General features: G+C 46.5%; 1 protein-coding gene across 12 annotated transcripts in view; it reads right to left on the bottom strand.

The window, feature by feature from the left end:
• LOC119970168 (multiple PDZ domain protein) overlaps positions 1-27,223 on the bottom strand; it is a 416,554-nt gene that overhangs the window by 204,493 nt on the left and 184,838 nt on the right. For all 12 annotated transcript variants that reach the window (XM_038804325.1, XM_038804326.1, XM_038804336.1 and 9 more), the window contains exon 21: positions 17,495-17,621. In XM_038804325.1, the coding sequence (XP_038660253.1) occupies positions 17,495-17,621 (127 nt within the window). The remainder of the gene's footprint in view (positions 1-17,494; positions 17,622-27,223) is intronic.

The following is a 27,223-nucleotide window of genomic DNA, read 5'->3' on the forward strand; positions in this document are numbered from 1 at the left end:
CTAAAACAAAGAGAACAAAGAACAAAGAAAAGTACAGCACAGGAACAGGCCCTTCGGCCCTCCAAGTCTGCGCCGGCCATGCTGCCAGTCTGAACGAACATCTTCTACACTTCCGGAGTCCGTATCCCTCTATTCCCATCCCACTCATGTATTTGTCAAGATGCCCCTTAAATGTCACTATCATTCCTGCTTCCACCACCTTCTCCGGCAGCGAGTTCCAGGCACCCACTACCCTCGGTGTAAAAATACTTGCCTTGTACATCTCCTCTAAACCTTGCCCCTCGCACCGAAAACCTATGCCCCCTAGTAATTGACCCCTTTACCCTCGGAAAAAGTCTCTGACTATCCACTCTGTCTATGCCCCTCATAGTTTTGTCGACCTCTATCAGGTCACCTCTCAACCTCCTTCATTCCAGTGAGAACAAACCAAGGTTATTCAACCTCTCCTCAAAGCTAATGCCCTCCATACCAGGCAACATCTTGGCAAATCTCTTCTGCAACTTCTCTAAAGCCTCCACATCCTTCTGGTAGCATTGCGACCAGAATTGAGCACCGTCCTGCAAGTGTGGCCTAACTAAATTTCTATACAGCTACAACATGACTTGTCAATTTTATACTCAATGCCCCGGCCAATGAAGGCAAGCATGCCGTATGCCTTCTTGACGACCTTCTCCACCTGTGCTGTCCCTTTCAGTGACCTGTGGACCTGTACACCAAGATCTCTCTGACTGTCAATACTGGTGAGGGTTCTTCCATTCAAGTCTTTTCGGCGGGAATTCAGCTGTTGGAGTGGGTGGAGCGACAGAGTCGAGCGGTGAGTATTTAAACTCACTGCTTCGCTGCTTGAACAGCGGCCACAGGGTCTTTGGGGATAAATTTGAAGAGTGACATCACAGCAAAGCAGTGACCTGATTGGCTGTTAAGGAAAGTGCTCCAATTAGCAGTAGCTGGGAGAAATTTAACTCTTCGTGTGTTGGTAAGTATTGTGATTGGTAATTAAAATCTTTATTCCTTTCACTTATTCATTATTTGATATTATATTGGTAATCAGTTAAGGTAAAGTATAAAATTGGCAGGAGATCCCAGACCCGTGTAATGCTCCTCATGCTCAATGTGGGAGTTCAGGGATGTGGCCGATGCCCCCGACTCATAGAACATAGAACACTACAGCGCAGTACGGGCCCTTCGGCCCTAGATGTTGCGCCGACCTGTGAAACCATCTGAAGCCTATCTGACCTATACTATTCCATTTTCATCCATATGTCTATCCAGTGACCACTTAAATGCCCTTAAAGTTGGCGAGTCTACTACTGTTGCAGGCAGGGCGTTCCACACCCCTACTACTCTCTGAGTAAAGAAACTGCCTCTGATATCTGTCCTATATCTATCACCCCTCAATTTAAAGCTATGTCCCCTCGTGTTGGTCATCACCATCCGAGGAAAAAGACTCTCACTGTCCACCCTATCTAACCCTCTGACTATCTTATATGTCTCTATTAAGTCACCTCTCAGCCTTCTCCTCTCTAACGAAAACAACCTTAATTCCCTGAGCCTTTCCTCGTAAGACCTTCCCTCCATACCAGGAAACATCCTAGTAAATCTCCTCTGAACCCTTTCCAAAGCTTCCACATCCTTCCTATAATGTGGTGACCAGAACTGCACGCAGTACTCCAGGTGCGGCCGCACCAGAGTTATGTACAGCTGCAGCATCACCTTGTGGTTCCGAAACTCAATCCCCCTGCTTATAAAGGCTAGCACACCATATGCCTTCTTAACAGCCCTATTAACCTGGGTGGCAACTTTCAGGGATTTATGTACCTGGATGCCGAGATCTCTCTGTTCATCTACACTACCAAGAATCTTGCCATTAGCCCAGTACTCTGCATTCCTGTTACTCCTTCCAAAGTGAACCACCTCACACTTTTCCACATTAAACTCCATCTGCCACCTCTCAGCCCAGCTCTGCAGCTTATCTATGTCCCTCTGTATCCTATAACATCCTTCAGCACTATCCACAACTCCACCGACCTTCGTGTCATCTGCAAATTTACTAACCCATCCTTCTACACCCTCTTCCAGGTCATTTATAAAAATGACAAACAGCAGTGGCCCCAAAACAGATCCTTGCGATACACCACTAGTAACTGAACTCCAGGATGAACATTTGCCATCAACCACCACCCTCTGTCTTCTTTCAGCTAGCCAATTACTGATCCAAACCGGTAAATCACCTTCAATTCCATACTTCCTTATTTTCTGCAATAGCCTACCGTGGGGAACCTTATCAAACGCCTTACTGAAATCCATATACACCACATCAACAGCTTTACCTTGATCCACCTGTTTGGTCACCTTCTCAAAAAACTCAATAAGGTTTGTGAGGCATGACCTACCCTTCACAAAACCGTGTTGACTATCGCTAATCAACTTGTTCTTTTCAAGATGATTATAAACCCTATCTCTTATAACCTTTTCCAACATTTTACCCACAACCGAAGTAAGGCTCACAGATCTATAATTACCAGGGTTGTCTCAACTCCCCTTCTTGAACAAGGGGACAACATTTGCTATCCTCCAGTCTTCCGGCACTATTCCTGTCGACAAAGACGACATAAAGATCAAGGACAAAGGCTCTGCAATCTCCTCCCTGGCTTCCCAGAGAATCCTAGGATAAATCCCATCTGGCCCAGGGGACTTATCTATGTTGACATTTTCCAAAATTGCTAACACCTCCTCCTTTTGAACCTCAATTCCATCTAGCCTGGTCGACTGAACCTGAGTGTTCTCCTCGACAACATTGTCTTTCTCCAGTGTAAACACTGACGAAAAATATCCATTTAACGCTTCCCCTATCTCCTCTGATTCCATACACAACTTTCCACTACTACCCTTGATTGGCCCTAATCTTACTCTAGTCATTCTTTTGTTCCTGATATACCTATAGAAAGCCTTAGGGTTTTCCTTGATCCTATCCGCCAACGACTTTTCGTGTCCTCTCCTCGCTCTTCTTAACTCTCCCTTTAGGTCCTTCCTGGCTAACTTGTAACTCTCAAGTGCCCTAACTGAGCCTACATGTCTCATCCTAACATAAGCCTTCTTCTTCCTCTTGACAAGTGCTTCAACCTCCTTAGTAAACCACGGTTCCCTTGCTCGACAACTTCCTCCCTGCCTGACAGGTACATACTTATCAAGGACACGCAGTAGCTGTTCCTTGAAAAAGCTCCACATTTCGATTGTACCCATCCCCTCCAGTTTCCTTCCCCATCCTATACATCCTAAATCTTGCCGAATAGCATCATAATTGCCTTTCCCCCAGCTATAATTCTTGCCTTGCGGTATATACCTATCCCTGCCCATTGCTAAAGTAAACATAACTGAGTTGTAATCACTATCACCAAAGTGCTCACCTACATCTAAATCTAACACCTGGCCGGGTTCATTACCCAGTACCAAATCCAATGTGGCCTCGCCCCTTGTTGGCCTGTCTACATACTGTGTCAGAAAACCCTCCTGCACACACTGCACAAAAACTGACCCATCTATAGTACTCGAACTATAGTATTTCCAGTCAATATTTGGAAAGTTAAAGTCCCCCATAACAACTATCCTGTTACTTTCGCTCCTGTCGAGAATCATCTTTGCAATCCTTTCCTCTACATCTCTGGAACTATTCAGAGGTCTATAGACAACTCCCAACAGGGTGACCTCTCCTCTACTGTTCCTAACCTCGGCCCATACTACCTCAGTAGACGAGTCCTCAAGCATCCTTTCTACCGCCGTAATACTTTCCTTGATTAACAATGCCACACCCCCCCCTCTTTTACCATCTTCTCTGTTCTTACAGAAACATCTAAATCCTGGAACCTGCAACAACCATTCCTGTCCCTGCTCTACCCATGTCTCCGAAATTGCCACAACATCGAGATCCCAGGTACCAACCCATGCTGCAAGCTCACCCACCTTATTCCGGATGCTCCTGGCGTTGAAGTCGACACACTTCAAACCCGCGTCCTGCTTGCCGGTGCCCTCTTTCGAACTTTTAACCCTATCCCTGACCTCACTACTCTCAACATCCTGTACACTGGGACTACAATTTAGGTTCCCATCCCCCTGCTGAATTAGTTTAAACCCCCCCCCCCCCCCCCCCGAAGAGCACTAGCAAATCTCCCCCCCCAGGATATTGGTACCCCTCTGGTTCAGGTGAAGACCATCCTGTTTGTAGAGGTCCCACCTACCCCAGAATGAGCCCCAATTATCCAGGAAACCAAAACCCTCCCTCCTGCACCATCCCTGTAGCCACGTGTTCAACTCCTCTCTCTCCTTATTTCTCACTTCACTAGCACGTGGCACGTGTAACAACCCAGAGATAACAACTCTGTTTGTTCTAGCTCTCAGCTTCCATCCTAGCTCCCTGAATTCCTGTCTCAAATCGCCATCTCTCTTCCTACCTATGTCGTTGGTACCTATGTGGACCACGACTTGGGGCTGCTCCCCCTCCCCCTTAAAGATCCCAAAAACACGATCAGAGACATCACAAACCCTGGCACCTGGGAGACAACACACCAACCGTGAGTCTCTTTCGTTCCCACAGAACCTCCTGTCTGTTCCTCTAACTATGGAGTCCCCAATGACAAGTGCTCTGTTCCTCTTCTCCCTTCCCTTCTGAGCAACAGGGACAGACTCTGTGCCAGAGACCTGTGCCCCATTGCTTACCCCTGGTAAGTCGTCCCCCGCAACAGTATCCAAAATGGTATACTTGTTATAGAGGGGAACGACCACAGGGGATCCCTGCACTGCCTGCCGGTTCCCTCTCCCTCCCCTGACGGTAACCCATCTACCTTCTTCTTTTACCTGAGGTGTGACTACCTCCCTATAACTCCTCTCAATAACCTCCTCCGCCTCCCGAATGATCCGAAGTTCATCCAGCTCCAGGTCCCTAACGCGGCTCTCAAGGAGCTGGAGTTGGGTGCACTTCCCGCAAATGTAGTCAGAAGAGACACTAGAGGTGACCCTTTCCTCCCACATTCTGCAGGAGGAACATTCAACTGCCCTAGCCTCCATTCCCACTGAACTAACTTCCCAACTACTGAAAAATAAAAATAAAAAACTTGTTAGTTTAGCAATCCAACGGACAGAACTTTTTTTTTGGTTAGAGGAGGAGAATGGGTGGGAGACACTACGTAAGTAGTGTTTCGGGTAAAGCTGTCACTCGAGAACAGCCCCTTCACAAACCACCTTCAACTTACGCTGACCGCACTGCACGTATGCAAATCTCCCCGGAACAGCCAATCAGAAGCTCTGCTCCGCTGCCCCCTGCTGGACTCCTTCATGTGCGGGAAGTGGCAGCTGCAGCTCCTGTTAGACCACATGACGGCTCTGGAGCTGCGGATTGACTCACTTTGGAGCATCCGCGATGCTGATGGCGTCGTGGATAGCACGTTCAGTGAGTTGGTCACACCGCAGATTAGGATTGGTGAGGGAGACAGGGAATGGGTGACCAAAATGGGTGTTCTGTGCTGTACTGTTCTATTCTATTCTATAAAAGGCAGAGAAAGAGCAGGAAGGCAGTGCAGGTGTCCCCTGCGGTCATCTCCCTCCAAAACAGGTATACCGTTTTGGATACCGTTGGGGGAGATGACTCACCAGGGGAAGGCAGTAGTAGCCAGGTTCATGGCACCGTGGGTGGCTCTGCCGCACAGAAGGGCGGGAAAAAGACTGGCAGGGCTATAGTCATAGGGGATTCAATCATAAGGGGAGTAGAGAGGTGGTCGAAAACAAGACTCCTGAATGGTATGTTGCCTCCCGGGTGCACGGGCACAGATGTCTCAGATCGGCAGCAGGACATACTGAAGGGGGAGGCTGAACAGCCAATTGTCATGGGGCATAAAGGCACCAATGATATAGGTAAAACAACGGAATGAGGTCCGACAATCAGAATTTAGGGAGTTAGGAGAAAAGTTAAAAAGTCGGCCTCAAAAGGTAGTAATCTCAGGATTGCTACCAGTGCCCGAGACAGTCAGAGTAGAAATTCAAGAATAGTCAGAATGAATACGTGGCTTGAGGGATGGTGCAGGAGGGAGGGGTTCAGATTTTTGGACATTGGAACCGGTTCTGAGGGCGGTGGGACCATTACAAATCGGATGATCTACACCTGGGAAGGACTGGAACCAATGTCCTTGGGGGTGCTTTTGCTAACACGGTTGGTGAGGTATTAAACTAATGTGGCAGGGGGATGGGACCAGATTAGGAAGGTAGAGGTCAGTAAAGAGGCAACAACTAAAGCCAGTAAGGTACTAGATAATAAACTCATTGTGACTAAGGGGAAGAGTAGACAGGGAAGAGATGATGAACACAAAGGGACAGGTGGTCTGAGGTGCATTTTTTTTAATGCGAGAAGTGTAGCAGGTAAGGCAGATGAATTTAGGGCTTGGATTAGTACCTGGGAATATGATGTTACTGGTATTACTGAGACTTGGTTGAGGGATGGGCAAGTCTGGCAACTAAATATCCCAGGGTATAGATGCTTCAGGAAGGATAGTTGAATCACTTGTCAAGAGGAAGAAGGAGGCTTACGTAAAGATGAGATGTGAAGATTCAGTTAGGGTGCTCGAGAGTTATAAGTTAGCTAGGAAGGAGCTGGAGAGAGAGCTAAGAAGAGCCAGGAGGGGACATGAGAAGTCTTTGGCAGGTAGGATCAAGGATAACCTAAAGCTTTCTATAGGTATGTCAGGAATAAAAGAATGACTAGGGTAAGAGTAAGGCCAGTCAAGGACAGTAGTGCATGGAGTTCGAGGAGATAGGAGAGGTGCTAAAAGAATATTTTTCGTCAGTATTCACACAGGAAAAAGACAATATTGTCAAGGAGAATACTGAGATACAGGCTACTAGACTAGAAGGGCTTGAGGTTCAAAAGGAAGAGGTGTTAGCAATTCTGGAAAGTGTGAAAATAAATAAGTAGCCTGGGCCGGATGAGATTTATCCTAGGATTCTCTCAGAAGCTAGGGAGGAGATTGCTGAGCCTTTGTCTTTGATCTTTATGCCGTCATTGTCTACAGGAATAGTGCCAGAAAACTGGAGGATAGCAAATGTTGTCCCTTGTTCAAGAAGGGGAGTAGAGACAACCCCGGTAACTATAGACCAGTGAGCCTTACTTCTATTGTGGGCAAAGTCTTGGAAAGGTTTATAAGAGATAGGATTTATAATAATCTAGAAAGGAATAATTTAATTAGGGATAGTCAACACGGTTTTGTGAAGGGTAGGTCGTGCCTCACAAACCTTATTGAGTTCTTTGAGAAGGTGACCAAACAGGTGGACGAGGGTAAAGCAGTTGATGTGGTGTATGTGGATTTCAGTAAAGTGTTTCATAAGTTTCCCCACGGTAGGCTATTGCAGAAAATACGAAGGCATGGGATTCGGGGTGATTTAGCAGTGTGGATCAGAAATTGGCTAGCTGTAAGAAGACAGAGGGTGGTGGTTGATGGGAAATGTTCAGCCTGGAGTTCAGTTACTAGTCGTGTACCACAAGGATCAGTTTTGGGGCCACTGCTGTTTGTCATTTTTATAAATGACCTGAAGGATGGCGTAGAAGGATGGGTGAGTAAATTTGCAGATGACACTAAAGTCGGTGAAGTTGTGGACAGTGCAGAAGGATGTTGCAGGTTACAGAGGGACATAGATAAGCTGCAGAGCTGGGCTGAGAGGTGGCAAATGGACTTTAATGCAGAAAATTGTGAGGTGATTTATTGTGGAAGGAGTAACAGGAAGACAGAGTACTGGGCTAATGGTAAGATTCTTGGTAGTGTGGATGAGCAGAGAGATCTCCATGTCCATGTACATAGATACCTGAAAGTTGCCACTCAGGTTGATAGGTTTGTTAAGAAGGCGTACAGTGTGTTAACTTTTATTGGTAGAGGGATTGAGTTTCGGAGCCATGAGGTCATGTTACAGCTGTACAAAACTCTGGTACAGCCGCATTTGGAGTATTGCATGCAGTTCTGGTCGCCGCATTATAGGAAGAATGTGGAAGCATTGGAAAGGGCTCAGAGGAGTTTTACCAGAATGTTGCCTGGTATGGAGGGAAGATCTTATGAGGAAAGGCTCAAGGACTTGAGGCTGTTTTCATTGGAGAGAAGGTTAAGAGGTGACTTAATAGAGGCATACAAGATGATCAGAGGATTAGATAGGGTGAACAGTGAGAGCCTTTTTCCTCGGGTGGTGATGGCTAGCACGAGGGGACATAGCTTTAAATTGAGGGGAGATAGATGTAGGACAGATGTCAGAGGTAGGTTCTTTACTCAGAGAATAGTAAGGGTGTGGAATGCCCTGCCTGCAACAGTAGTGGACTCGCCAACATTAAGGGCATTTAAATGGTCATTGGGTAAACATATGGATGATAAGGGAATAGTGTAGATGGGCTTTCGAGTGGTTTCACAGGTCGGCGCAACATCGAGGGCCGAAGGGCCTGTATTGCGCTGTAATGTTCTATGTTCTAATTGCCCTCGAAGGTGGTGGTGATCAGTCTTCTTGAACCACTGCAGATGGGAGGGATGTAGGTACACTCACAGTGCTATTAGGGAAGGAATTCCAGGATTTTGATCCAGCGACAGTGAAAGTACGCCAGTTCCAAGCCAGGATGGGGTGTGGTTTGGAGATGAACTTGCGGGTGCTAGTGATCACACACTTCTGCTGCTTGCTAGTTGATAGAAGTTGCCGGTTAGGAAGCTTTTGTCAAAGGTGTCTTGGTGAGCTATTGCAATGCATTTAATCACACTCCTGACTTGGTTCTTGTCGATGGTGGACATATTTTGGAGAATCAAGAAGGAGTTACTCTCCACAGAATACCGAGACTCTGACTGATCTTGTAGCCACAGTATTCATATAGCTGCTCCAGTTCAGCTTCTGGTCATGATCACCTTCAGGATGTTGACAGTGGGAGATTCAGAGATGGCAATGCCATTGAATGTCAAAGGGAGGTGGTTAGATTCTCTATTGCTGGAGACGGTTATTGCCTGGCATTTGTGAGGCACAAAGTGCAGCCCAAGCCTGAATATTGCCCAGATCTTGCTGCATCTGACCACAAAATGCTTCAGTATCTGAGGAGTCACAAATGCTGCTGAACTTTAAACAATCATCAGCAGACAGCCACTTGTTTACTAGATTAATCCCTGGAATGAGCAGGGTTGTTCTTGGAGGAATATTGGACAGACTGGACTTGTTTCTGCTCGAGTTTCGAAGAGTGAAAGGTGACTTGATTGAAGTATAGAAGATCATGAACAGTTTCGAGAAGGTGGATGTGAAATGGCGGCTTCCTCTTTTGGCTGAGGCCAGCACTAGGGGGCACTGTTTTAAAATTAGGGGTCGCTCTATTAGAACAGAGATGGGCCAGGATGCTCGGACAAGTGTGCACCCGACCTGGAATTGTGCGAGAATACATCCCGGTGTCATCGCGCTCTCGCATTATATTTCAGTTGGAGGGCATGTGGAGGAATCGAAAGTGCGAGTAATGACAATTAAGTGATAAATTAAGTCCATTAAGGAGTCAATTAAAAGTAATTTCACATGGCCTGTCCATTTTAACTGTTAACAGGTGTACCAATTGGCTAGGTGGCCCTCACTTTTTGCTACAACCTTGGTCCAGGGCGAGATGAAATGTCCAGGCTGAAATAAAATCTTGAAAAATGTTTGGGGACATACGTTTTCAAAGTTCTGCGGTCAGGTGTTTGAATGGGCTACACAGACACAGCTTGCTGCATTTTTTCATCATATTTAATCTTTATAAGTTTTCAGCTCGATGAGACAGATTCTCAGCAACTGGGTTTTCTCTGGGTGCTCCGGTTTCCTCCCACAGTCCAAAGGTTAGGTGGATTGGCCACGCTACATTGCCCTTACTGTCCTAAAAGGTTAGGTAGCGTTACTGGGCTATGCGGTGAAGGTGTGGGCTTAGGTAGGGTGTTCTTTCCAAGGGCCGGTGAAGACTCAATGGGCTGAATGGCCTCCTCCTGCACTGTAAATTCTATGACTATGTCTATGTCTGCCTTGGGGGACCCCATTAGAAGCGCCGGCCCACACTTTCCCACTTCCTGGCACCCACCTTCTTCCCACCTCCCTATGGCAGCACTGTGTTTTTCTCAGCTGGTGATTTGTGCTGGCTGCTCATTAATTGGCCAGCCAACATGAAATTGCATTCTGGGCTGATCGTGGTCAGAAGCACATTTGGCATCCGCTTCCAGGCTCGATTTGTGTCCAATAAGCGCAAAATTCAGGTCACAGGAAGATATTTCTTCGCTCAGAGAGCTCTACGTAGGCAGTGGAGGTGGGATCATTGAATATTTTTTTACGGCAAAGGTTGATAGATTCTTTGTTATGCAAGGGAATCAAAGTTATTAGGGGTGAATGAAATGCAGAATTGCAAACACAAACAGATGAACCATGATCTTATTGATTGGTGGTGCAGGTTGGAAGGGCTGAATTGTCTACTTTCTGCTCCTATTTCAAATGTTTGTATCTTATGATGGAGGGAAGGTCATTCATGCAGCTGCTGAGGGTGGTTGGGACTAGAGCACTCGTCTGAGGAACTCCTGCAGTGATGTCCTGGGGCTGAGATGATTAATCTCCAATCACTACAGCCCTCTTTCCTTTGTACTAGGTATGGCTCCAACCAGTGGGCTCCTTGATACCACACTCGGTAAAATGTTGTTTCGACGTCAAGGGCAATCACTCTCTTGGACCAAGGTTGTAATGAGGCAGGAACCGAGTGGCCCTGGCGGAACCCAAAACAAGAGTCAGTGAGCAGATTATTGATGAGAGAGTGCCTCTTAGCACTGTTGACAACCCCTTCCATCACTTTGCTGATGACCAAGAGTAAATTGATGGGGCAATAATTGGTCAGGTTTGATTTGTCCTGTGTACAGGACATACCTGGGCAGGTAGATTCTAGTGTTTTAGTTGTACTGGCAGAGCTTGGCCAGGGGCACAACTAGCTGTGGAACACAAGCCTTCAGTACTATTGCTGGTGTGTTGTCATAGCCTTTGCAGTATCCAGTGCCTGCAGCCATTTCTTTAGTTCACATGGAACAAATCTAATTGGCTAAAGACTAGCATTTTTGAAGCTTGGGACCTAACAGGAGGACGGGATCAATGATCCACCCGGCACTTTTGGTTGAAGGTGGTTGTAAATGTTTCAGCCTTGCCTTAGGTATTTATACGAGTTAGTTCCTTAACTACACAAACAGGTGCAGGACTGTGGCGACTAGGGGCATTTCACAGTGACTTCATTGCAGTGTTAATGTAAGCCTACTCATGACAATATTAAATATTATTATTATTATTAATTGGAATCTGCAGGACTGCCGAGTTTAGATCTGATCCGTTGGGTGGGGGATCACTTAATCTGGTCTTTCGTTGTTTGGCAAGCAAGTAGTCTCATGTTGTAGCTTCACCAGGTTGACACCATATTTTTAGGTATTTAGATTTAGGTATGTTGGCAAAGTGGTTAGCACTGTTGCATCTCAGTGCGAGGGACCGGGTTTCATTTCAACCTCGGATCACTTGTCCGTGTGGAGTTTGCCCATTCTCCCTGTGTCTGCGTGAGTTTACTCCGGGAGGTCCAGTCCCCCCCCCCCCCCCCCCCCCCCCCCCCCCCCCCCCCCCCCACAGTCCAAAGATGTGCGGGTTAGATGGATTGGCAATGCTAAATTGCCCCTTAATGCCAAAGATTAGGTGAGGTTACAGGATTTACAGGGATAGTGCACAGGACTGGGCTTAGTTTAGGGAACTCTTTCGGAGGGTCAGTGTAGGTTGGATGCCCAAATGGCCACCTCCTGCACTGTAGGGATTCTACTGTTCATGGAATGCCCTCCAGCACTCTTCATTAAAGCAGGGTTGATTCCCTGGCTTGATGGTCATGTTAGGGAGGCGGATGTGCCAGACCATGAGATTACAGATTGTGGTTGTATACAATTCTGCTGCTGATGGCCCAAAATGACTCATGGATGCCCAATTCTGAGTTACTAGAACTGTTTGAAATCTATCCCATTTAGCAAGATGGTATTGCCACACAACACGATGAAACGTATACTCAATGTGAAGACGAAATGTCATCTCCATAAGAACTGTGTTGTTGGTTCCTACTCGATTCATTAACTCTGTCTCTCACACATATAGCCAGGCCTGAGTTCTTCCAGCATTTTCTGTTTTTATTTCAACCTTGACAGTTGTTTTTTTTATATTCCCAATTATATGCAAGTTAATATAAGTGCAAAATCATATTAAAGCTTAAATATCCCTCCAAACTACAGTTGCTGTAACATCTACAGAAGAAAATGCTGCTTTTGCCACCATCTTCAAACTAATTTTCTGTATTGGCAATTGAATTAATACATCAATAATAACTGAGTTTTAGTTGAAGGCAGTAGATGGCAGCAAATCACAGGTTATAAACTAGATTCATGTATTGATGTGGATTTTCAATGGAAAAAGTCAATGCTCAGTGAAATCAATTACTGGAATATCAAATGGAACATTGGAACTGGAATATTACTCTATCAAAGGGAGTATTTCCAGCACTTTGTTTTTATAGCTGACTTTCAGTATCTACAGCATTTTGATTTTATTTAAGAGATTTGATGCTGTTTTGGCACTATAGTATAAACTTTATTCATGTATATTAACATTCAAAGATATGCACTCAGTGCACTTTCTGTCTGCTATCAGCTAAAAGGAAATAGTTCTCTCTATTTCTCAACAAATCCTTTCATCCTTCAGTTATCCTCTGGTATCTTGCCAATGTAAATGTTATTCATGCTTCTGCCTTGTCATCCACCACTGACAGCACATTTGATGGGGAGCAGTTGTGAGGAGGACAAAAAAACATTATACTAGATATATAAGTTTCACGCCTTTTAAAAAAAACATTGTTTTTCTATTCTTCCAACCAAATGAATAACCTGACAGTTCCCCACATTATACTCCATCAGTCACATTATGGCCCACTCAATTGACTTTGCAGCATTTTTGTGTCCTCCTCACAGCTTGCATTCTCACCTATCTTTATATCTGTCACCAAACTTGATACATTACTTTGTGTCTCTGTCTAAATCAGTGGTTCTCAACCGGGGTCCACATGGACCCTGGGGGTCCATGTAACATTACTGGGGGTCCACACAAAAAAAATACCGAATTGGGGGTCCACGGTGATATTTTAGTGGTCCATAGTGCAATTCTACTTCAGAACAATTGTTATTACTGAGAATCAAGAAGAAGAAAAAAATGTTTGTTTTCATGATGAAAACTCTCTCTCTCTCTCTCGCACTGACAAAGGTCAAAGAGAGATTATAATCTATCTAATTTACCTTGAGGGCTGAAGGGGTTGATGACAAATGGGTTTATTGTACTTTAATGACAGTTGTTGTTGAAGATTTCCTGGGCTATTGTCCCCTAGGAACAGCCCGGAGGACCTTTAATGACAGAAGCAGCTTATTAAATACCCACGGTTGACCTGACGCTTATGCCACGTTTCTCCTTGACAAGTTTAATAAATGATTTAACACAGTAATCACTAGAAACTGTGTATATTTGATATGAATTGGTTATTGTTAGAGTAATTTAATTCAATTTAGACAGTAAAAAGTTTTTTTCATTACTTTTCATATTAGAATAAGTTTGGCAACGTACAAAAATACCGCTAATCCGTTTCCAACCCTCACGGTAAGGTAGATGGACTTTAGGATTAGTTTATCACGCATATTAGAAGCTTTTTTTTCTGTGGAATGGCTATGGGGGTCCACAAAAAAAAATTAAGAGGAAAAGGGGTCCATGGGTTAAAAAAGGTTGAGAACTCCTGGTCTAAATCATTACTATAGAGTGCAAATAGTTGAGGCCCAACATTGATCCCTACAACAGTCAACTAGGCACAGACTGCCAACTTGAAAATGTCTCATTTATGTCTAATCTCTGCTTCTTGTAAGGTAACCAAATCCATGATAATATATCACCCCCATATACATGAACTCTGATCCAGTATATTATGCTTTTGTGAGCCACCTCCTCAAATGCCTTTGGAAGGTCATTTTGAAAAGACCTTTTGAAAAGGCCAAAATCAGGTTTCACGTCGACAGGAAAGCTTGCCACAATCGCCTACTTCCTCAGTCAATGGGAGACTGCATTTCCCATCGTGCAACGTCAGGAACCTTTTTTCAATATTTTTGTATCTCATTATTGGTCTCTACATAGGACTCATTCCCCTGAACAAAATGTTTATACATGACTCCTTGATGTTACGATGCCACAAATCAGACTGGTTTCAAAAGATGTGTACCTGGTGAGCATATCTCTGAAGGGCATTTGGAGGCGAGTGCTGCGTTCGCGGGGCATCTGTCCATATTCAAGGGAGTACAGGGGCGAGTGGAGGAAGGCTCGGACAAACCTGGAAGGCTGGCAGAGGGAAGACTCCATTCAGGGTAAACCTGGAAGGCTGACAGAGGGGAGACCCTGGGAAGACAGGGGAAAGAGACTCCAGGATGGTGAGAGAAGGGTTGGGCGGGCTGGGAATGGCCCCAATCTGGCGAGGGGGGCAGGGTGCGGGTGAGAGAAATACTCCAGGCTGGCGCGTGGTGGGAAGGAAGTGACACCAGGCTGGCTGTGGGGTTGGGGTGGGGTTGGGTTGGGGTGGGGGGTGTGTGGAATCCAGGCTGGCAGGGGAAGGGGCTCCAGGGGAGGACAACCAAGTGTAAAAACCTCCATTCCTGAGGCTGCCTTTTGCTGCTGGGCCATGGACTTCTTGGAAGGCCCTCCTAGAGGGGAGGGAAAACTGGGCCAGTGCGATGTATAGATGGCAAGTCATCACGGACTGACAGAAACACTCAATTGTTGGGTTGAAGACTGGCTTTGGGGGCTCATTGCTGACCAGGGCAAATGTAATAGAGAGACATGTCAGTAATGATCATCCCATTGCAGCTGAGATTGTTCAAACCCGGAGTCCATCTCAATTATGCCCACTCAAGGACCACTTGTGTGTGATTGTCTACGATTGCCACTCCATATTTAACGGTTGGCGCACAGACGGACAAAATTCTTTGCACCGTTAGCCAACTGGGCAAACAAACCCATTCTGTTGCACAGTTGCCAATGGCACAATTTGGGAGGACAGAGCTCTGAATCCTTGGCTGTGAGCTGAGGTGCATTTTGACAAGTCCCCCCCCCCCCCCCCCCCCCCCCTCATAGACTGGGTTGCATGCAAGAGCTTGGGAGTATAGTTTGGGACAATGCCTGTGCCTGAGATGAGAGCAAAGGATGCAACAGAATGGCCAAACCGGTGTCCACTCGGTCACGTTGTGCGGGGCAAGTGTGGTGTGGGGTCATGTCCATTCAGCAAGTGCGTAAAGTACTGGGCAACATTGTTGTAGTCAGGACATGAATCACTTGCCTTTGAGAGGCGACTCCTGACTATGATTGGGAAAATGGTGCACCCTAGGAGTCAAATGCTAACCGTCAAGCCTCTTTGATTTGCAGGAGCGATGGAGCCTGTTGAACTGGCAATCATTTTTTCTGGTGGGTAGATAGGACAGAAGAAGATATCAACGGAAGCCCTGGCTTTCCCGAGCCAAGAGTAAAATCCTGAGTAAGAAGGGGCGGCACAGCCTGCTCCACAAGTACAGGTTGAGGGGGAACCCCAGAGAGCAGTCGCTCAGAGATATTTTGTGAAACGCATGGTGTGCAGATGGCGCCTGACATTCCTGCACATAACTGAGAACTAGTGTTGCCGCTTTGCATGTCAAGCGAACTGGTTGTTCACATCTTCCACCTTCTGCAGAATTTGGTGCCACAAGGACTTGGAGGGCATCTACTGCCAGTGACACTGAAAGTCACAACTGCGCTCAACTTTTACGTGAGTGGCTCCTTCCAGGGTTCTACAGGTGACCTTTGCAGCACCTCGCAAGTCGCCGCACACAAGTAATATGCAGGAGCTGACAGACACAATCTTCACAAGGGCACACAACTTTGTTCACTTCAAATCTAAAATGCTGGTCATTGACTTCAGGAAGCAAAGTATTGTACGCACTCCTATCTGCATCAATGGTGCTGAGGTGGAGATGGTTCACAGCTTCTAATTCCTAGCTGTACACATCACCAACAATTTGTCCTGGTCCACCCTTGTCGGTGCTACGACCACGAAAGCACAACAGCGCCTATACTTCCTCAGGAAACTAAGGAAATTCAGCATGCCCACATTAACTCTCACCAACCTTTACAGATGCACCATAGAAAGCATCCTATCTGGCTGCATCGCAGCCTGGTATGGCAACTGTTCGGCCCGAAGAAACCACAGAGTCGTGAACAGAGCCCAGTACATCAGCGAACCAGCCTCCCATCCAGTGACTCTGTCTACACCCACCACTACCGTGGGAAAGTGGGCAGCATAAGCACGTGACAATAAATGTAAATCTGTATGGATGCTCACACAGAGCAGGAAGGTGGTACACCACCACCTGTTCAAGGACAATTACAGATAGGCAATAAATGCTGGCCAGCGACACCCACATCCCACAAATGAATTTCTACAAAGTTCCGTAAAGGATTCAAAAAATTTTTAAATGTGTTTTCTCAAAAAAAATGTTTTTAAAGTAAATATTTTGCAATTTTATACAACCACTGTAAAACTAGAAGTGCAAGTAATAGAAGAGCATTGATAAATGACTCAAGAGCCAAAACATGTGTTAGTAAACCAATAGCTGTACAGTGAGAGCAGGAAGCCCACATTGTGGGCTGATGATTCACATATAAATGTGGGTCTATATCTTGCCACACTGGATCTGCTATCACTTGACACCTATGAGATATTGCTATTCCTGAATTTGCAGTGACAAAATGCTGAGAAACAGCTAAAACTATAAAATCCATGAGTTTTTCAAAATGTTTACCGCATTATTCATAGAAGAGATCATTGTATCAGAGAATTGACAGTGCAGAAGGAGGCCATTCGGCCATCGAGTCTGCACCGGCCCTTGGAAAGAGCGCCCTACTTAAGTCCACACTTCCACCCGATCCCCGTAACCCAGTAACCCCACTTAATCATTGTTTTCCAACACCAAGGGCAATTAAACAAGGCCAATCTACTTAACCTGCACATTTTTGGAATGTGGGAGGAAACCGGAGCACCCGGAGGAACCCATGCACATACGGGGAGTACATGTAGATTCCACACAGACAGTGACCCAACCCAGGAATCGAACCTGGGACCCTGGAGCTGTGAAACAAATGTGCTAACCACTAAGCTACTGTGCTGCCCCTAAAAGCCCCTCGTCACCATATTCCGGCACCTGTTCAAGGAAGCCGATACAGGAATTGAACCCGCGCTGCTGGCCTTGTTTGTCTATAAACCAACCCCATAAATATTAGATAGCAACGTTGTACAACATTAAAAAGAAATACTTAAAAATGTAATCATGAAAAAAATTATTTTTAACAGTAGTTTAACAAGCCTATATTGAACACATACCAAGGCTAGTATTGCCTTTTGCGATGGAAATCGTTTTCTCAAATCCTCTAGCTAAGGACATCTGTTTCCAATCACTCTCATCAGTGGAGGTTAGGCTGCCATCAGCCAATGAACTTTCCTGTGCATCCTTAAAAGAGTAAATTTGTTTTAAAACATTGTAAAGCATATACTTCCAAAATAATTTAACTTGCATGATGGAAGGAGAAAGGTGAAGCACTCCAACACAGTTTCACTCTGTTCCCTGTCAAAGCATGAACGACAATATTTTGTATTCCTGCAAGGAGCTGGAGAACCACTATCATTCTTTGCTGGTGAATATACTTAATTACATTTTTTCCACTGAATCACAGAAATTTACAGCATAGAAACAGACAAAAGATGTCAACTCAAGCTGATCAGGAGCTATCCAGCTGTTCCAGATTTTGGGCCATAGCCTTGTAGATTGGGCACTTGCAAGTACATAACCAATTATCGAGGTTACTGCCTTTACCATCCTTTCAGGCAGTGATTTCCAGGTCACTTTCTAAATCCCCTACCTCTTACCTTACATCTGCGCCCTGTGGTTAAAGACCCTTAACCAAAGGAAGTTGTACTACCAATGTATTTAGATCCCTCAATTCTTTGCACTTAAATTACATCTACCCTTGGCTTAATCTGTTCCAAAGAAAGTAACCTTAGCGCATCAAATCCTTCCTCATAACTAAAATTTTCCAGTCCAGGTAGCATCCTTGTGAATCTGCTCGAGTGCAATCACACCTTTCCTATAATGTGGTCACTTAGAACCTCATGCAATACTCCATACCTGGCCGAACTAGTATTTAATATAACCTCCCTGATTCATATTCTAAGGGAAAAGGTGTCACTGCATTCATAACCCAGATGTCCAGGCTAATACGACACGGGTTCAAATGAAACCACGGCAGCTGGTCAAAGTTAAATTCAATTGATTAATGACTCTGGAATTAAAAGCTCATCTCAGAAATGGTGACCATGAAACTATCATTGGTTATTGTAGAAAACAAGAAAATCGACTGTCTTCACTTGGTCTGGACAACAGGGACCCAGGCCCACAGCAATCTGGCTGTCATTTGAATTATCTCTGAAATGGACCAGGAAGCCACTCAGTTATACAAAGCCACTACAGAAATGTTGTAAAGGAATACAACCAGACAAACTACTTGGAATTGACCTCTGTGCCGGAAATAATGATGGCACACGCAGCTCTATCAACCCTGAAAACATCTCACTAACATCTGGGGGTTTGTGCCAAAATTGGGACAATTATTCCACAGTCTAGTCATGTGACAGCCTGACAGTCAAACTCCAAGAATCATACATTACAATGTCCCAGACATCACCATCATCAGCCCTGGGTGTGTCCTACCGGTTGACCAGGGTGATGGTATATGGGAGTCCTCAACATGGACAAAGGACCCAATGAAGTCTCATGGAAATCAGATCAAACAAGGGCAAGGAAACGTCCTGCTAATTATCACCTACCATCCTCTCTAAGATGATGAATCAGTACTCCTCCATGTTGACAACCAATGGAATGAGGGTGGCAACGATACAGAGTGTTCTCAGGGGGCCTTTCAGTGTACATTAGAAAAGTGGTGTGGTGTTGTAACTAGTAACCGACCTGGCAAAGCCCCAAAGGATATATCTGACAGACCGGGCCTGCAGCAGGTGATGAGGTACCAACAAAAGAGAAAAATCTAGTCCTCAACCATCTACATGTCACAGATGGCAGTATTACTGGGGTGATGGGGTGACCGCAGAAAAGTCCTTTTGGAGACAAAGTCCCTTCTTTACACAAGAGGATCCCCTGCATCATGTTGTGAGGCAATATCACATTGCGAAATGGGAAAGATCCAAAACTGATCTAACAACTCAAACCTATGATGTGGAGATACCGGTGTTGGACTGGGGTGAGCACAGTAAGAAGTCTTACAACACCAAGTTGAATTCCAACAGGTTTGTTTTAAATCAGTAGCTTTCGGAGCACTGCTCCTTCCTCGGGTGAATGAAATGAAATGAAATGAAGAGGTAGGTTCCAGAAACATATATATATGTATATATATATATATATATATATATATATATATATAGACAAAGTCAAAGATGCAAGACGATACTTTGAATGAAAGCATTTGGAGGTAATTAAGTCTTTACAGATCCAGAGACAGGGGGAATCCCAGGTTAAAGAGGTGTGAATTATCTCAAGCCAGGACAGTTGGTAGGATTTTGCAAGCCCAGGCCAGATGGTGGGGTGTGAATGTAATGTGACATGAATCCAAGGCCGTACTCATGACTGCAGAATCTGGCGATCAGTTTCTGCTCGGCAATTCTGCTTGTCACACATCCTTAAGGCCGCCTTAGAGAACGCTTACCCAAAGATCAGAAGCTAAATGACCTTGACTGCTGAAGCGTTCCCCGACTGGAAGGGCACATTCATGCCTGGCGATTGTCGCGCAATGTCCGTTCATCCGTTGTCGCAGCACCTGCATGGTCTTGCCAATGCACTATGCTTCGGCACAGAACGGACTACTGCAAAGACGTGTACCGACAACTCAACAACCAGGAACACTACAGACAGTTACCCGCAGATCCGATCAAGGAACACATTCGCGAACTCAACAGACTGATCAAGACCTTGGATCCAGACCTTCAGAGCACCTTATGTGCTCTCATCCTAAGTACTCCCCACATTGGAGATCTCTACGGCCTCCCGAAAATACACAAGGCCAACACACCAGGCCGTCCTATCGTCCCAGGCAATGGGAACCTGTGTGAGAACCTCTCTGGCTACATCGGGGGCATCTTGAAACCCATCGTACAAGGTACGCCCAGCTTCTGTCTCGACACGACAGACTTCATACAGAAACTCAGGATCCATGAACCAGTTGAACCAGGAACATTCCTCGTCACAATGGACGTCTCCGCACTCTACACCAGCATTCCCCATGACGACGGCATTGCTGCAACAGCCTCAGTACTCAGCACTGACAATTGGCAATCTCCAGTCGCAATTCTGCAACTCATCCGCTTCATTCTGGATCACCTCTTCACCTTCGACAATAAGTCTTTCATCCAGACACACGGAACAGCCATGGGGACCAAACTCGCACCTCAATATGCCAACATCTTCATGCACAAGTTTCAAACAACCGCGGAACCTCAAACAAACCATTGTTTGCAGAAAACCACACAACCCTGCCATGGCAATCTCTGCAAGATGTGCCAGATTATCGACATGGGTACAACCATTACATGTGAGAACACCACCCACCAGGTACGCGGTACATACTCGAGCGACTCGGCCAACGTTGTTTACCTCATACGCTGCAGGAAAGGATGTCCTGAAGCGTGGTACATTGGCGAGACCATGCAGATGCTGCGACAACAGATGAACGGACATCGTGCAACAATCGCCAGGCAGGAATGTTCCCTTCCAGTCGGGGAACATTTCAGCAGTCAAGGGCATTCAGCCTCTGATCTCCGGGTAAGCATTCTCCAAGGCGGCTTTCAGGATGCGCGACAACGCAGAATCGGCGAGCAGAAACGTACAGTCAAGTTCCGCACACGAGTACAGCCTCAACCGGGATCTTGGATTCATGTCGCAATACATCCACCCCCACCATCTGGCCTAGGCTTGCGAAATCCTACCAATTGTCCTGGCTTGAGACAATTCACACCTCCTTAACCTGGGGTTACCCCTCTCTCTGTAAATATTTAATTACCTGCAAATGCTCCATTCAAAGTATCGTCTTACATCTTTGATCTTGTCTATATATATGTTTATGGTATCTACCTCTTCATTCACCTGAGGAAGTAGCAGTGCTCTGAAAGCTAGTGATTTGAAACAAACGTGTTGGACTTTAACCTGGTGTTTTAAGACTTCTTACTGAACTCAAAACTGGGCAACCAAAGGCCATTATCTTGAGAATCATTAAATCCCTACAATGCAGAAGGAGGCCATTTGGCCCATGAAGTCTGTACCAACCCTCTGAAAGAGTATTTCACCCAAGCTCACTCCCCTGCCCTATCCCATTAACACCTTAATCTAACCTACACATCCATTTGGATACTGAAGGGTATTTTTGCATGGCCAATCCACCTAACCTGCACATCTTTGGACTGTGGAAAGAAACTGGAGCACCTGGAGGAAACCCACAGACAACAGAGATGCAAACTCCACACAGACAGTGACTCAAGGCCAGAATTGAAAACAGAGAGAGGAGAGACAGTCGGGCCATTGAAAACAGAGAGAGGACAGACAGACGGGACATTGAAAACAGAGAGAGAAGAGACAGTCGGGACATTGAAAACAGAGAGAGGACAGACAGTCGGGCCATTGAAAACAGAGAGAGGAGAGGCAGTCGGGACATTGAAAACAGAGCGAGGACAGACAGACGGGACATTGAAAACAGAGAGAGGAGAGACAGTCGAGACATTGAAAACAGAGAGAGGAGAGACAGTCAGGACATTGAAAACAGAGAGAGGACAGACAGTCGGGACATTGAAAACAGAGAGAGGAGAGACAGTCGGGACATTGAAAACAGAGAGAGGACAGACAGTCGGGACATTGAAAACAGAGAGAGGAGAGACTGTCGGGACATTGAAAACAGAGCGAGGACAGACAGTCGGGACATTGAAAACAGAGAGAGGAGAGACAGTCGGGACATTGAAAACAGAGAGAGGGCAGACAGTCGGGACATTGAAAACAGAGAGAGGAGAGACTGTCGGGACATTTGAAAACAGAGAGAGGACAGACAGTCGGGACATTGAAAACAGAGAGGGGAGTGACAGTCGGGACATTGAAGACAGAGAGAGGACAGACAGTCGGGACATTGAAAACAGAGAGAGGAGAGACAGTCGGGACATTGAAAACAGAGAGAGGACAGACAGTCGGGACATTGAAAACAGAGCGAGGAGAGACAGTCGGGACATTGAAAAGAGAGAGAGGAGAGGCAGTCGGGACATTGAAAACAGAGCGAGGACAGACAGACGGGACATTGAAAACAGAGAGGAGAGACAGTCGGGACATTGAAAACAGAGAGGGGAGTGACAGTCGGGACATTGAAGACAGAGAGAGGACAGACAGTCGGGACATTGAAAACAGAGCGAGGACAGACAGTCGGGACATTGAAAACAGAGCGAGGACAGACAGTCGGGACATTGAAAACAGAGAGAGGAGAGACAGTCGGGACATTGAAAACAGAGAGAGGAGAGGCAGTCGGGCCATTGAAAACAGAGAGAGGAGAGGCAGTCGGGACATTGAAAACAGAGCGAGGACAGACAGACGGAACATTGAAAACAGAGAGGAGAGACAGTCGGGACATTGAAAACAGAGAGAGGAGAGACTGTCGGGACATTGAAAACAGAGAGAGGACAGACAGTCAGGACATTGAAAACAGAGAGAGGACAGACAGTCGGGACATTGAAAACAGAGAGAGGAGAGACAGTCGGGACATTGAAAACAGAGAGAGGACAGACAGTCGGAACATTGAAAACAGAGAGAGGAGAGACTGTCGGGACATTGAAAACAGAGCGAGGACAGACAGTCGGGACATTGAAAACAGAGAGAGGAGAGACAGTCGGGACATTGAAAACAGAGAGAGGACAGACAGTCGGGACATTGAAAACAGAGAGAGGAGAGACTGTCGGGACATTGAAAACAGAGAGAGGACAGACAATCGGGAAATTGAAAACAAAGAGGGGAGTGACAGTCGGGACATTGAAGACAGAGAGAGGACAGACAGTCGGGACATTGAAAACAGAGAGAGGAGAGACAGTCGGGACATAGAAAACAGAGAGAGGAGAGACAGTCGGGACATTGAAAACAGAGAGAGGACAGACAGTCGGGACATTGAAAACAGAGCGAGGAGAGACAGTCGGGACATTGAAAACAGAGAGGGGACAGACAGTCGGGCCATTGAAAACAGAGAGGGGAGTGACAGTCGGGACATTGAAGACAGAGAGAGGACAGACAGTCGGGACATTGAAAACAGAGCGAGGACAGACAGTCGGGACATTGAAAACAGAGAGAGGAGAGACAGTCGGGACATTGAAAACAGAGAGAGGACAGACAGTCGGGACATTGAAAACAGAGAGAGGACAGACAGTCGGGACATTGAAAACAGAGCGAGGACAGACAGTCGGGACATTGAAAACAGAGAGAGGAGAGACAGTCGGGACATTGAAGACAGAGAGAGGACAGACAGTCGGGACATTGAAAACAGAGAGAGGAGAGACAGTCGGGACATTGAAAACAGAGAGAGGAGAGACAGTCGGGACATTGAAAACAGAGAGAGGACAGACAGTCGGGACATTGAAAACAGAGCGAGGAGAGACAGTCGGGACATTGAAAACAGAGAGGGGACAGGCAGTCGGGCCATTGAAAACAGAGAGGGGAGTGACAGTCGGGACATTGAAGACAGAGAGAGGACAGACAGTCGGGACATTGAAAACAGAGCGAGGACAGACAGTCGGGACATTGAAAACAGAGAGAGGAGAGACAGTCGGGACATTGAAAACAGAGAGAGGACAGACAGTCGGGACATTGAAAACAGAGAGGGGACAGACAGTCGGGCCATTGAAAACAGAGAGGGGAGTGACAGTCGGGACATTGAAGACAGAGAGAGGACAGACAGTCGGGACATTGAAAAGAGAGCGAGGACAGACAGTCGGGACATTGAAAACAGAGCGAGGACAGACAGTCGGGACATTGAAAACAGAGAGAGGAGAGACAGTCGGGACATTGAAAACAGAGAGAGGAGAGGCAGTCGGGCCATTGAAAACAGAGAGAGGAGAGGCAGTCGGGACATTGAAAACAGAGCGAGGACAGACAGACGGGACATTGAAAACAGAGAGAGGAAAGACAGTCAGGACATTGAAAACAGAGAGAGGACAGACAGTCAGGACATTGAAAACAGAGAGAGGACAGACAGTCGGGACATTGAAAACAGAGAGAGGAGAGACTGTCGGGACATTGAAAACAGAGAGAGGACAGACAGTCGGGACATTGAAAACAGAGAGAGGAGAGACTGTCGGGACATTGAAAACAGAGCGAGGACAGACAGTCGGGACATTGAAAACAGAGAGAGGAGAGACAGTCGGGACATTGAAAACAGAGAGAGGACAGACAGTCGGGACATTGAAAACAGAGCGAGGAGAGACAGTCGGGACATTGAAAACAGAGAGGGGACAGACAGTCGGGCCATTGAAAACAGAGAGGGGAGTGACAGTCGGGACATTGAAGACAGAGAGAGGACAGACAGTCGGGACATTGAAAACAGAGCGAGGACAGACAGTCGGGACATTGAAAACAGAGAGAGGAGAGACTGTCGGGACATTGAAAACAGAGAGAGGACAGACAGTCGGGAAATTGAAAACAGAGAGGGGAGTGACAGTCGGGACATTGAAGACAGAGAGAGGACAGACAGTCGGGACATTGAAAACAGAGAGAGGAGAGACAGTCGGGACATTGAAAACAGAGAGAGGAGAGACAGTCGGGACATTGAAAACAGAGAGAGGACAGACAGTCGGGACATTGAAAACAGAGCGAGGAGAGACAGTCGGGACATTGAAAACAGAGAGAGGACAGACAGTCGGGCCATTGAAAACAGAGAGGGGAGTGACAGTCGGGACATTGAAGACAGAGAGAGCACAGACAGTCGGGACATTGAAAACAGAGCGAGGACAGACAGTCGGGACATTGAAAACAGAGAGAGGAGAGACAGTCGGGACATTGAAAACAGAGAGAGGACAGACAGTCGGGACATTGAAAACAGAGAGAGGACAGACAGTCGGGACATTGAAAACAGAGAGAGGACAGACAGTCGGGACATTGAAAACAGAGAGAGGAGAGACTGTCGGGACATTGAAAACAGAGAGAGGACAGACAGTCGGGAAATTGAAAACAGAGAGGGGAGTGACAGTCGGGACATTGAAGACAGAGAGAGGACAGACAGTCGGGACATTGAAAACAGAGAGAGGAGAGACAGTCGGGACATAGAAAACAGAGAGAGGAGAGACAGTCGGGACATTGAAAACAGAGAGAGGACAGACAGTCGGGACATTGAAAACAGAGCGAGGAGAGACAGTCGGGACATTGAAAACAGAGAGGGGACAGACAGTCGGGCCATTGAAAACAGAGAGGGGAGTGACAGTCGGGACATTGAAGACAGAGAGAGGACAGACAGTCGGGACATTGAAAACAGAGCGAGGACAGACAGTCGGGACATTGAAAACAGAGAGAGGAGAGACAGTCGGGACATTGAAAACAGAGAGAGGACAGACAGTCGGGACATTGAAAACAGAGAGAGGACAGACAGTCGGTACATTGAAAACAGAGCGAGGACAGACAGTCGGGACATTGAAAACAGAGAGAGGAGAGACAGTCGGGACATTGAAAACAGAGAGAGGACAGACAGTCGGGAAATTGAAAACAGAGAAGGGAGTGACAGTCGGGACATTGAAGACAGAGAGAGGACAGACAGTCGGGACATTGAAAACAGAGAGAGGAGAGACAGTCGGGACATTGAAAACAGAGAGAGGAGAGACAGTCGGGACATTGAAAACAGAGAGAGGACAGACAGTCGGGACATTGAAAACAGAGCGAGGAGAGACAGTCGGGACATTGAAAACAGAGAGGGGACAGGCAGTCGGGCCATTGAAAACAGAGAGGGGAGTGACAGTCGGGACATTGAAGACAGAGAGAGGACAGACAGTCGGGACATTGAAAACAGAGCGAGGACAGACAGTCGGGACATTAAAAACAGAGAGAGGAGAGACAGTCGGGACATTGAAAACAGAGAGAGGACAGACAGTCGGGACATTGAAAACAGAGAGGGGACAGACAGTCGGGCCATTGAAAACAGAGAGGGGAGTGACAGTCGGGACATTGAAGACAGAGAGAGGACAGACAGTCGGGACATTGAAAACAGAGCGAGGACAGACAGTCGGGACATTGAAAACAGAGCGAGGACAGACAGTCGGGACATTGAAAACAGAGAGAGGAGAGACAGTCGGGACATTGAAAACAGAGAGAGGAGAGGCAGTCGGGCCATTGAAAACAGAGAGAGGAGAGGCAGTCGGGACATTGAAAACAGAGCGAGGACAGACAGACGGGACATTGAAAACAGAGAGAGGAGAGACAGTCGGGACATTGAAAACAGAGAGAGGAGAGACTGTCGGGACATTGAAAACAGAGAGAGGACAGACAGTCAGGACATTGAAAACAGAGAGAGGACAGACAGTCGGGACATTGAAAACAGAGAGAGGAGAGACAGTCGGGACATTGAAAACAGAGAGAGGACAGACAGTCGGGACATTGAAAACAGAGAGAGGAGAGACTGTCGGGACATTGAAAACAGAGCGAGGACAGACAGTCGGGACATTGAAAACAGAGAGGGGACAGACAGTCGGGCCATTGAAAACAGAGAGGGGAGTGACAGTCGGGACATTGAAGACAGAGAGAGGACAGACAGTCGGGACATTGAAAACAGAGCGAGGACAGACAGTCGGGACATTGAAAACAGAGAGAGGAGAGACTGTCGGGACATTGAAAACAGAGAGAGGACAGACAGTCGGGAAATTGAAAACAGAGAGGGGAGTGACAGTCGGGACATTGAAGACAGAGAGAGGACAGACAGTCGGGACATTGAAAACAGAGAGAGGAGAGACAGTCGGGACATTGAAAACAGAGAGAGGAGAGACAGTCGGGAC

Source organism: Scyliorhinus canicula, chromosome 8 (genome assembly GCF_902713615.1).
Source record: "Scyliorhinus canicula chromosome 8, sScyCan1.1, whole genome shotgun sequence".
NCBI classification, from domain to species: domain Eukaryota; kingdom Metazoa; phylum Chordata; class Chondrichthyes; order Carcharhiniformes; family Scyliorhinidae; genus Scyliorhinus; species Scyliorhinus canicula.